Source organism: Limanda limanda, chromosome 1 (genome assembly GCF_963576545.1).
Source record: "Limanda limanda chromosome 1, fLimLim1.1, whole genome shotgun sequence".
Taxonomy (NCBI): domain Eukaryota; kingdom Metazoa; phylum Chordata; class Actinopteri; order Pleuronectiformes; family Pleuronectidae; genus Limanda; species Limanda limanda.
In genome coordinates, this window is record NC_083636.1 from 11,333,612 (window position 1) to 11,346,456 (window position 12,845).

At 41.4% G+C, this 12,845-nt stretch overlaps 1 protein-coding gene across 1 annotated transcript in view; it reads left to right on the forward strand.

Moving 5' to 3' along the window:
* The window catches only part of tafa5a (TAFA chemokine like family member 5a), a 79,779-nt gene that overhangs the window by 64,846 nt on the left and 2,088 nt on the right, over window positions 1-12,845 (forward strand). Inside the window, exon 3 of the mRNA XM_061080451.1 lies at window positions 10,667-10,794. Within this exon, the coding sequence (XP_060936434.1) occupies window positions 10,667-10,794 (128 nt within the window). The remainder of the gene's footprint in view (window positions 1-10,666; window positions 10,795-12,845) is intronic.

Genomic DNA, 12,845 nt, shown 5'->3' on the forward strand with positions numbered 1-12,845 from the left:
ATAGCATAAGTGCGCAAACTAATTATATCTTCCGTTTATTTCCGTTAGCAGCCTCAAGGCATTGTTCTACTTTAGTTGAAGTGTGTCACTGTGTCATTTGTCATCAAACTCAACGCAGTTACCTTCATTACTGTCGTCCACATCACGATCACAGCTGTCATCGTGACCCATCGTCCCGGCGCTGCCCCGCTGCCGTGCGTGTCCGTTCGTCACATCCCCCCCCCCCCCCCCTCTTTGCATTGCTTACGTCTTGTTCACTCAAGCTGCTGATAATGGCAGCAGAGGCAAACAGCTTCCCCCCCCACACTTCTTATTAGTTGCCTCTGTCAAACAGCAGTTCAGTCTGGGCACATCACGCAAAGTGAGCAGGGACAGTGCCTACAGCTTTCTGGAGGCTGGCATAAATTTTGCACGTTTATTTTGCATTTAGTGCAGTGTGTTAAAATGTCATGTCACAACATTGAAATTGCAATTTAACACTTCGTTTTAGCTCGAACGCACTTCCAACATAAATTAAAAAACTGCATTCAAACCAAGATTCATGTCGCATGTTTATCCAGATTTTTCCGACGGCATGATTCATAGAACTGCAGTTACACACGTAACAGAATTGCTAGATTTTTCTTAGGAAAATGAAAACGCTCACAGTGGCAGAATCACAGCCTGGTTTATCTAAGCTGTGATAATGGCAAGTTACATTTTTTTTTAAAAATTAATTAAAATAATTATTGGGATTTACCCACGGTGCTCCAGTGTTTCCATTTTTTTTTATTGAAAAACTTTATAAAATATGACTTAAAAAATAGGTCTGGGTTCAGTTGACCCACATGTAATTTCAGTGACCTATTGTGGATTTCTGATCTTTATTATAGCCACAAATAATAAATTGTGACATTTTATCTTTTTTCTGTTTAAGCTATTAATCAATAAACCAGAATTACATGTAAAACAGAAGTCTTTACATAGCAGCTGCCTCCAGGTGTAGATGTCAGGCGTTAGCATTCACAGTTGATTTACTGGTGTCTCTGTAGACACTGGTGTTAAATGATCTCTTTCCCACAGACTCCTGCTCGCATTGACATTTCCTCCTCTGGCTCACGGTGCCTTTGGGCTCTCCTTCGTTGTACATGTGTGCCTGGTGGACGCACATGCATGTGTGTGTGTGTGTGTGTGTGTACATCCACGAACGTGGGATTGCTGTTGGCGTTGGGCTGTGAGGAAATGTCAGAGCACATCTGCGAAAGAACGATATCAGCAGTACCTGGTGGCCAATGCGCACGCACATACACATTCATACATAATATAGAAAAAAAACAAGCTCAGAGCAATGGTACACCATACAACCTGCCAGTTATGCACCACAATAGCGCCAAGCATAAATAGCATGCAGGGAGAGGAGGGTGTAGCTGGACTTCAGAGGAAACAGGATGAAAGGTAGTTTAGCTCTGCCCTGGTTCTCAGGTTCCACAATGATTTCATGAATATATATATAAATCATACTGTAATGTATAAAATGGAAGATAACCAAACCATTTCAAGAAAACATAAAGTCCAAAAAAACATTATTTTGAAGTAACATATGATAAACTTGCCAAAGCGACGGAGAACAGAAAGCAATGCAACTGCAACAGATAGACAGAGAACGATAAAAAGCAATAAAAGCAACAAAAAAAGCTAAGGAATGTTATGTCGTACCCTGAAAGGCAGGATAACAGGGGACTCATCAGACGTTTGAGTCCCAGTAAATGGTTGCCACCACTGTAGACTCCAATTTCATATATATTGGATACAGGCGCCGCCATCTTGTTCTTTTTATGAAATTTGGAACCGGAGTCTGTGCTGTAGTGATCTATGTGGAGCCGTGGTATCGAGGTCTCACCAATACACGCGCTCGACCAATCAGGATTGAGTTTGCATTATGGATTGGGACGTTTCGCTCCGTTTTTATCGCATCAACTCGCCAGCCACCAGGGGGCAAACAAGATGAATTGACTTCATTTTTGCCGAGATCCAGTCCATGCTAGAAACACAGCTACCGGCTCATTGATATATTCTGACATGAGAACTAGACACACTCAAATCACTACCAATCCACCAGTTTATTCACCTCCTATCATTTTATACACATCTAAGTCTTTTATACATTTATAATCCTCCGGCTCCTCCACATCTTTCAGGCCCAGTCATTAGACACATTCTGCAACTGTTTAAAGTATGAGATAAAAGATCATACAGTGGATGTTATATGCATAGGTGACACTCTCTTATGCATGCACGACTCGAGACACCCACATAAGCATGCACATACACACACGCACACACGCACACACACGCACACACGCACACACACACACACACACACACACACACACACACACACACACACACACACACACACACACACACACACAGCACTGAGGTCTGGAAATGTCAGTCAGCATGCTATCTCATTATTTCTGCCTCTTGAAGTTCCATGAGTGTAGAGGAGCTATTTGGGACACAAATTCACTTCACCAAAAAACCTTAAGCTTTTTAAAAAAGGGGGGCTTGACAGCTTTTAGTGCACAGATACTCATCAGGGCCGCCAAGCGGGTGGAATAATCTTATGAAAATCAGGCGAGGCAATAGACTGGAAAGGAACAAGCATGGGAAGGAAAAAGGAGGGGGAGAGAGGCATAAAAGACAGAGAGAGCCGAAATAGAGGGCAGACATAAAAGCACAATGGGAGAAAACAGTGTGTGTGTGAGGGAGGGAGGGAGAGGCGAGGGGAAAACAAGACAAGAGAAAATTAGCCGAGAGGAGATGAGCTGCAAGCGGAGGAGAAGGGATGTGGAGCTGGTGGCTAATTACAAAGCGCAGGGATTTATTTCTTTGCATTGGGCTTTTCTCTCACATTCCACTGAGCTTCCTCTTAATTCCTGCAAGGCTGGAGTCAGGTTTAGGGAGCGTCTGCCTACCACGGCAGGTCAGATAATACAGTTAATTATCCGGATAGTAGATCCACTGTAAAAGGAGACATGGGAGGGGATTTCCATGATGAAAGCAAATCTCGGAGTCTTAATGGCACTCGTTTGGGCTTTTTCAAGCCGTCTTTTGTTTGATTCTGTTACATTACATGTTAGTTCAGAGATTATGCACGAATGCTGATTGCACATTCGTACGAATGTATGCGTGTGTTGTAGCTTTTGCAGTGCTTAGCTGACATCCGTACTCCCACTAACATAACTTAAGTACAATGCAGACTGATTTTCTAAAAGCACATAAGTTTATCCTTTCATGTGCTGCAGGGAAACGTGAGGACGGTTACAGGCAGATTCATAGCACTCATGGTGCCTCTGTCCATGGCCCAGTCTAAAAGTTAGTCTGACAAAGCGAGGTGGTCTTGGTTCGGATTATATTAACGTGGTTCAGCTCGGGTATTTCCTAAATCATTTGGACATTTGGACAAAATTCAGAAAAGTTGAGACATAATTAAACAATAGAAGAGAAAAAATTACTCTTTCTTCTCATCTGAAGATATAATGATTGAATGAAGAGAACTGGTTGATTCATTTTCTCCATTCGAACAAAAATGCTGCTCTTTTTCTATGCACTTTATTAAAAATAGTGCATGAGGTTATTGTGTGTCTGTGTGGGAGCTCTGTAAAAAGCTCCCTGTTGTGAATCAGTGGTGATGCTGATGTAACTCGTGTCATGCACCACTACGCTAACTAATGTGAAAGTGTGACAAAAAACCCTGAAATAAACAAGTAAGGGGAACAACAGAATTTGTTCTTTTCGCTAAATGCACTTAGCGCCAAATTAGTTGTGCATTTGCTCGGTAGTTTTTATATGTTCCTAGTGGTGCGGATACTGGAACTAAGTACACAGGGAGAAAACTTGGAGTTAAAAAGTTTGCCCTTTTTCGCAATTTCCAAATGTTATTGGCATAGTAAGTGGGTATTGCTGTTAGATAAATACAATGCTCATGGTGGGGACCTGTGGTGAACTTTGAAGCAGTTGACATTTCAGAAAAATTTAAATCAGGAAACCAAAAGATAAAAGAAAGTTTTGAGCACGAGGGAAAGTGGCTGTGGACACATTTCTGGAGAACATTTGATGTGTACCTCGTTTGGATTTTAGCTTAAAATGAAGCACTATCAATTCATTTTCAGAAATGGCTGCTAGTGGCCCTATCTTAGCACAAAGCAGTTTCTTTCCTAGTCTCAGACCAATACAGTTGTCATTTTCCCAACCATTGAACACCTTGTTGAAATAGCTAATGCACTTGTGCCCTGGTGAGCACCCATGGGTGTGTTGGTCTTCAGTGAGGTGTGGTATTGCACACAGTGGGTGCATTGCAATCTGGAGGCAGTGCAGTGTTTGCATATTCAACCAAATAAACGAAGCTGGAAGTCAATGGCACAATAACTCACCGTTATTGTGTGGATGCATTATCAAGGTAGTAATATGTGTGTACCTGGGTGGGTGCACAATGTGTCTACACCGGCAGAAACAGTTCCTATATTTTCTCTCTTACTACTTGGAAAGTCTGTCCTTACAGTAGCAATCGGCTGAGGTGCACCTGGCTTTTAAAGGGAACTGGAGATGGTCCTCTAATTGCTTTTTATTTAATTGTATAACCAAAAGGCACCCATGATAAATGCAGGGACCACGTCCAACCCTTTTGTGCGATGCACCTGGTGCAGTGACTTTTTTTTCACTAACAAAATTGGATTTGCGCGCGTCCTAAATACACTTGGCCCTTGTGCTTCAGACCATGCACTCAGATCATTAAAATGGAGTCTTGAGAGTGGATCAGCTGCAGGTCTATCATTACTTCTTGTACTATTAGAAGGTCATAAGGTAACATTCCTCTGGTAATAGCTTTTAAAATAACATCACCGTATTGTGTTTTGATCAGTTTTCGCTTGAAACTAATTAACTGAATTCCTCAAAATACATTCAAAGAATTTGGTTCAGTTACCTTTTATCATGAATTACAGTAATAACTGTGAGTGTAGGGACAAGAGTGAGATCTAATAAGTGGAAAATTGTGATAGTCTTTATTGAATGTGTTTCAAACACATTCAATACAGACTTTGATTTAATTATCTTCATAACCACAGATACACGACTTTACTTGGTGAACCAGATATTTGAGTAGACATTATAATGATGCATTAAAAGTGGAAATGAGTCCACGGAGGCTGCAGATTTCTGTGCTTCGCCGGTGGGTAAAATAAATGTACGCAAAACTTTTTATTTCCTGCCTTGAAATGTTTTGAAAATGTTGCTTTCGTTTGAAATAAATGCAGTTCCTATTTATATCCGGTGTCCGGCAGCAGCAGCAGCTGATTCTGCCACCTGCTCTGGCCATATCCGATGTGTACAGTTTGTAATTATCTTTGCGCATCGTCTTATCTTAGCAACATCTCCTGGATGTGTGCTGCAGGGCGTTTGTTACACCAGATCTGATCTGGGGTTGGAGATACTTTCTTTCTTTCCTCTCTGTTTCCTTACTATCTTTCTTGCTTTCTTTCTACCCTGTGCACTCTCTCTCTCTCAAACACACACACACACAAGCCTATAAGCCCATCTTTCTCCTGCCACGTCAGGCTTGGCGTGGCATTAGACAGAATTTATTAGGCCAAGATGCTGGTTGTTGACATGAGTGTGATCTACCATTTGGTGGGGAGATAAGTGTCCCATGGAGGGTGTAATAATCTTCTCCCCCTCTCTCCACCTTATCTCCTGCTGATGAAAGCATGGTTGATACCTTCCCTTACACACAGCACCCTGTGTGCTGGTGTGTGTGTGTGTGATTTTTAAAGGATGTTTTTATTTTATATCACCCTTGAGTCGTACAAGGTTCAACACAAGCCACAACCATCACACCAGCACAGCCGGTGATGGTAATAGAACCTGTCACCATCAACAAGATGTTTAGTTTACTCAGTGACGTGGATCCAAACTTGACAGATAGGGCTCTTATCTTGTCTTTACAGTTTGGGATCCACATTTTTTTTCCATCTGTTTGATTTATTTTTAAAAACTTTATATTTGACATTCACGCTGCTTCATTTTCAATCACACTATTCTGCTGCAGCAGCAATGTAATATAAAGAAACCATATGATTAGTAAAAAACAACATTATTTTTACTGTAGAAAAGCAACAGACTATGACTTCATCATCTATTTATACTTATTCTCAAAGGGTCCCAATTCATACTTTTTCAGCCGTTGTATATAATTGTATTTCAGTGTGATTCAAGGTTTTTCATGGCAGAATGTTAAGGCCACAAAATAAAGAAATAGCAGGACAAGTTGAGGAAATAAGCTAATTAAATTTGAGCTCAGGGTTAAATGTGAACAGGAACATTCTTATTTCTATGCATTATAAGTGGAGCTGGAGCCAGGAGGTGATTAGCCTAGCTTAGCATAAAGACTGTGTGCCGAACGGACTAATCTGTCATCTCCAACTTGACAAGACATTCAAAATTGCATATTTCTTAAATTATTTCAAACGCTGTGAAATTGGGTGAAAGCTTGTAATTAATAAGTCAAACTAACTACAGTCGAGCCGATAATATCCACAAAGGAACAAGCTTCAAACACTTAGAGCATCTTGTAAAACCTACATTTGATGAGTCGTTGAGAGTAAAAATATTGGTTTAAGATGGAACATCCCTTTGAAATCAGGGTTATGTTTTACTTTATTTAAACCAACACGTTTTTGCCTCTATCGGGCGGCAAAACAAGTAAACATTCACATTTTATCTGCCAACAAAGTTGTGTTATTAAATCATGTGCCATCACTGGTTTATCTGTACATCTGTAACCCCCACACAGAGAAGACCAGTTCTTTACAAGCATACAGCGTTCATTCTCTCATTACTGTTATCTCCCAGATGGTGCTATACGTCTTCATCAGCCGAGGGTCATCCCATAGGCTGGGGATTCAGAAAGCCTCTCAGTGAAATATATAAGTGACCTTACTCTCAGTTTTAATTAGAGAAAATCACAGTAGTGGACTAAATGAAAAAATAAATAAATAAATCTTGAACACTGTCAGGCTTTGGGTTATTGCATCTGACAAGGTTTTACTTTTTACCTCGGTGAATGGTGTGTTTTCATCATGTCAGTAAGTTTCTCTTCAGCTCTCTTGCTTCCCTTTTTCCATTTAGAAAAACACCGCTTCAAATCCTTGTCCATCTCCTCCACTGAATGCTGCCAAGGTAGTGCTGGTAGATAAAGTTTCAGAACTCTTTCTTACCTGATGGAATAAGAGACACGCTGGATAAAATGGAGCTTAGATTTAGGACATTTAGGACAGACAAGTGCTAAGCATAACTGTATATCCAGGAATGGCCAACCAGCAGCTGGAGTGACTGAGAAGAAACCATTGCTGACAAGATAATATTTTGATTTATTTGACATTGTTCCCCATTTGTCCCTGAAGGGGAAATATTTCTGTCACACATACAGTCTTTTGGATCATATGTGTGCGGCCTTGAGGCAAACAACAGTAGTGCAAAGTTATTCAACCTCAAGTAGTATATGTCAGCAAAATGCTCTCAACAATAATCATTCATAACAATGATGTCAATTCCCTCTACACGCTTGACTGTGCTGACACAGTGTTCATGGAACTTTCATCATTCGGTCATTCGTTGCTTGGAAAGGGGCACACACAGTATTTAATGGACTGATTGATTTATAGATATTGTTTATGTTGAACACATTTTTGCATTGCTACATCTTGCTGCTAATTGACATGCTCTTCAAGGCAGCTACTGAATGTGCCTGTAAAGCAAATGTATAGATGAATATAAAGAGACTGTTCACACAATTTTGAAGAGAGCCTGTACGCTGTAGCTGCCATTTGAAAGAATAAAAGGGTATATATGCCTAATAACTAATTCTTAGTTTCACTTTTATCCAATAAAGAATTATATTTTCCATCCACAAATGCATGAGCCCAAAATTAATATATCCCTCTTCATTTATCTTGTACTTATCTCGCACTGGTCAATGTTATCTAGATACGCTTATTCTCTACTTTGTATTCATCCTCTTTCCTTGCATCTGAATTAATCTCGTCGTCTTTTCTGTCACTGATTAACAGATTAATGAGATTTTTGGTTCTTATTCAGAATCTCTACTTTATTCGGTGTTAGACGTATTATGATTTGAGGCAACCTGACACACAAAGGCAAGGAAACGCAGCACATTTCACCCAGTAGATAAGGATCCTTGAATCCACCTTATTTTTGCCCTCAAACTGGCAAGAGCCAGAGCCAGAGGTTTTATGTTTTCAGGTTGTCCATCTGTCTGTCCCACTTTTGTCATTGTGATATCTCAGGAAGGGACATTTGTTTAAAGTGGCTGCAAAGGTTCACTTGGACTCAAGATGAACTGATCAGATTGTCTTGGTCAAAGGGGAAAGATCAAGAATGCTGTGATTTAACAAAACATGAAGGTGATATCTCCCGTAATGCCTTGAGGACATTTTTTTAAGATTAGGCCCAAACGTTCACTCGGATTAAAGGATGTGCTGCTTAGAATTTGGTCCTAGGTCACTGTGAACCCAGATCAAACGTTTTGGATCATAACTCAACATCTCTCCTGACCAAACACACTTAATGCTTTTCCTTTTATATTCTAGTCCTATTATTTGATTCCTTCAAAGTCTTCCTTAAACTGCGTTTTGTTCATCTGTGCAACAACCATAATGATGGTAATTCAAGTTTCTTTCTGTATTTTTGTTTTCACCCATCAGCTGCTCTTTTCATAAACCCCTTTGAGCTTTCTGAGAGCAAAATAATATTTGTTCACAAAAAGAACGTTTTTTCACAGTCAAACTTTATCAGGATATCGACCATCTTGGAAGTGGCGACAGAAACATATAAAGCTTTGACTTGCTCCTTTCCTCTGGCTGTTATCATATATTCTTGGTGCTGTGTTATTGTTGCAGAGCTCTTTCAAAAGCCCAGGTATAATGTACATTTCTGATCCTTTGACGTCTTTGTTCCAACAGGCATTGATGATTCATTCTGCCTCACTTTCTTTGCCAGAAATAGCTAACTGCTTATATCACGCCTGACCCTCTATTACCAGCTGACTGCTGTTCCATTGAAAGCTGCTGAAACCACTGTTGCTACTTAGGGCTGTAGGAAGGTGGCAATGGTCGATAGGAGTGGATTCGAATATTACTTTCTTCTCTGTTTAACTTACCCCACAACCCTGTCGGATGTGCTATGAATACAGAGTACAGCCAAAGTCCTTATAGGCAAGTGTCACAAGTTGGCAGCCATCTTGGCAGTTATTCTGGGCTAACAAGACCCGGCCCCAGTCCAAAGAGAGAGAGCCCCAGAGAGAACTGCGCTTTCAAGAAACTGCATGCGTAGAACCTGCCACATCTGATTTAGATATACATTTGTGTGTTTAAAAAACTCAAGTTGATCTTCTGTGCCTATTTGAAGTCCTGCTACCACACAAGTTGAAACCGTTTGACATGAAGTGTTTTCCAGTTTGGGCCTCGTGCAAGAACTGTTCCTACGGACAGATGTGTTCAGTTGTGCGTACGAGTGATTTGGGAAAACCAATTTTTCTTTCTATTTTGAGGTTTTCTCACTTGTGCAAGTAGAATGTACGAGTGGTCCAGAGTTGTTGCAGATATCGTGTGTAATTCTCTTACTGTTTTCCAAATCTCTTAAGTCCACTGCTGATGCTGCTCAAAAGCCTAGACTTTCCTCTCTGCGTTAATTATGCACATCTGCTCATCCTCATTTGTTGAATCTGATGTAACAAGTTAATGACACTTCTTGGGAGATGCATGCTCAAATACAAAAAGAGGTGCAGGAAGATTGCATTGCAGCGTCACTCTCTCCATGCTCAGATTGCATTGCCACTTTATGTATCATCGGTATCATTGTGGCTCAGGGTTTAAGTAAAGCCTACAGTGCAAATGAATGTAATAGGCTGTAGCCTGAGGCTTTTTCTGGGAAATGTAGAATCTCTGAAACTGAAATGTGGAACTTAAATGAAGCAGAGCAGAATGAGATTTGAAATATGTGCTCTGAACAGCACAAATTACAGAATGTTGTTATGACAACGTCTTGTATGTGGAGTGCATTAAATGTCACAGATTGTCAAAAACATATATTTCCGTAGCTGGTGTTAACTCATGCATGGGGCTCAAAAAAATGTTCCATCATTTTTTGAAATGTTGCCGAATGCAGGAGCGGCTGCAAACCCGCTAAATATCGTTTGCGATGTTTTTTATTTCCTCTACCTGACTGGTCACAGCTCTCTCCATCTCTCTCCATCTGTCTGATTCCCTCCATCTTCCCCTCATCTCTCACTGTCATCCCCTGCTCACTTGGCTCTTTACTTCATTGCTCTTCATCTACTTGCATATCTCATCTCTCCTTCCATCCAGCTCTCTGCATTTCACAATCTTTTCCTGTATGTATCCCTCCATATTTTGTCACACTTCCCCCTTTCCATCATTTTCCCCCAATGTGTGATATCTTTGCCCATATCTGTTTTTCTCCATCTCTCATCCCCTAACCCACTCACTATTTGAATTTTTACTCCTCTGCCTCCACCTTTCTCTATCATTTCTCTTCATCTGCTGTTTTCTCACCTTTTCTAATGATTCCGTCTTTCTGTCTCTTGCAGCTGGCATTGTTCGGAAAAAGCAGTGGTGTGAGATGGTGCCATGTTTGGAGGACGAAGGCTGTGACCTGTTAGTCAATAAATCCGGCTGGACTTGTACACAGCCCGGAGGCCGAGTCAAAACCACCACGGTGAGTTCAGGATCTCTTTTAGCCCCGTAGGTTACACAATCCACTCACAGTAGACCAGCAGATGTGAGGAAACTGCGTACCCACTGCCCCCGTGGCACTGAGAGCCACACAAGTGTCAGAGCGGAGCATGAAGCATCTGCACAGAAAATCGTTTTTGCTGTGAAATCAAGTCTAATGTTACTCTTAATTAAATATTTGCTCATAAATCTTATGACTAAACTGTATTAACTTACATTGTTTTGTGTTGGCTCCATAAACTGTAATTAAAGATGGACGGCATGACAGCTCCCCAAAAGTGAAGCCAAAGCATCTCGATCGCCACCTGGTGGCTGGCAGGAGCACAGGTCATAAACCCCGCCCTCTCCATGTTAGCAGATGGGACATGAAGCAAAATTTAAAGTCAAATAAAAGGGATTATTGTTTACTGATTAACTGGCTATTATTTTATGCTCTATGGGGGTGAAACGTCATCATTTGGCTCCATCCCTCTATTGCTACACTACGTAGTAATTATATCGAACGTATTCTGGCTTCATTTCTTTATAAGGGGAGGAATTTGAGATGTGTCGTCCATCTTTATGATTGTTTCCTATTAACAGGCATTCACAGCATGGATGCCAGATTTAAAACTGTTTGGTTTAGTTCAGTCCAAAACATATATACTCCACAATGTAGGCTCATGCTCATTCTCCTTCTGAAACACAAATAAATTGCCGAAATGAATTGTTTATATTCCACACACACACGGTGATTAACAAGAGTTTTAAACGTTGTACTGATGTGCAAATGAATTGCTCACATAAAGAGCCCCAGTGTGTAAAGACCTCCAGTCATTTGATTCAATAACAATATGAAGTGCGAAAATAGCGCAGGTTTAAAACGCCCTAATCAGGAAAATCTCGGGTCCTGCACGAAAATTGAAAGCACCCAAATCGCTACTTGTAGCTCCTGTGGTTGCTGTTCAACGAAAATGATGGAATCTTGTCTTATCGAATTACACTTCGGTGAAATACATCAAATCTACTTGGCCATTCAGGCTCATGATTGCTCCTTTAAGCACTCCAACTGCTGCCATATTAGCGTACTGTGGGCCAGCTTGCACACGGTCGGCCACAAGCGGCTCCCGGTTTAACATTTTGCTTCACAATCAGCTGAAAATGTTTCCCCCCTTGTCTCCGGCTCGTCTCTACAAACTGTATACACACTGTTTGTCTACTTCCTCGTTCGCCGGCAATTACCTTGAATTAGGGACGCTCTTAATGTTAATGATGGCAGCAGATGGGGAGCCGCCGCCACTTGCATTTGCAGAAGATGACGCCCATTCATTCACGAGCTTGTCCTCTCAGCCCTCCTCCTCTCCCCTTCACCCCCAACTCCAAAGCACACACACACACACACACACACACACACACACACACACACACACACACACCTTCCTACCTCCTTACACCCACCCATAATTCCCCCCCAGCTGCCTGTGTTACAAAACACATAAACACTGTTGCTCTCCTGCCCGTATGCACAGTCTATACTGTAGCAATTAGAGAGGTCTGAGTCGATAAACATGTTACACAACTTGCGCGCACACACTCAACATGGCTGCCCTATCTTTGAATGTCAATGGGTGAGTGCTGAGGACCGGTGGGGCATCATTAATGCATCTGTCATGGTTTAGTCATCAGTTGACTAACTTGTTTATGCCTGCCCGCTGAAAGACAAACACACATATGTGGTGCGATACAAACACACACACACTGATGATACGGTTTGTTATCAGTCGGCCCCTGTGCTCTTTTGACGTGTTGCGAGTTGTGTGTCTGTCACGCACCCCAATGTGACAACACCCTAAATATACCTCAAGAGGGAGGTGACAGCTCTTACATGTTCCACCTACAGTGTAATTTGTTATCTGGGCAGGCACACAAACACACACACATACAGGTATCAAAAACATGGCTCCATTTATTATATTTGACAGATATAAAAGCGAGTGTGTGTCGGAGGGGGGTTGAGAATGCATATGTCGCTGTGTGTTCGCAGGCTGACAGATG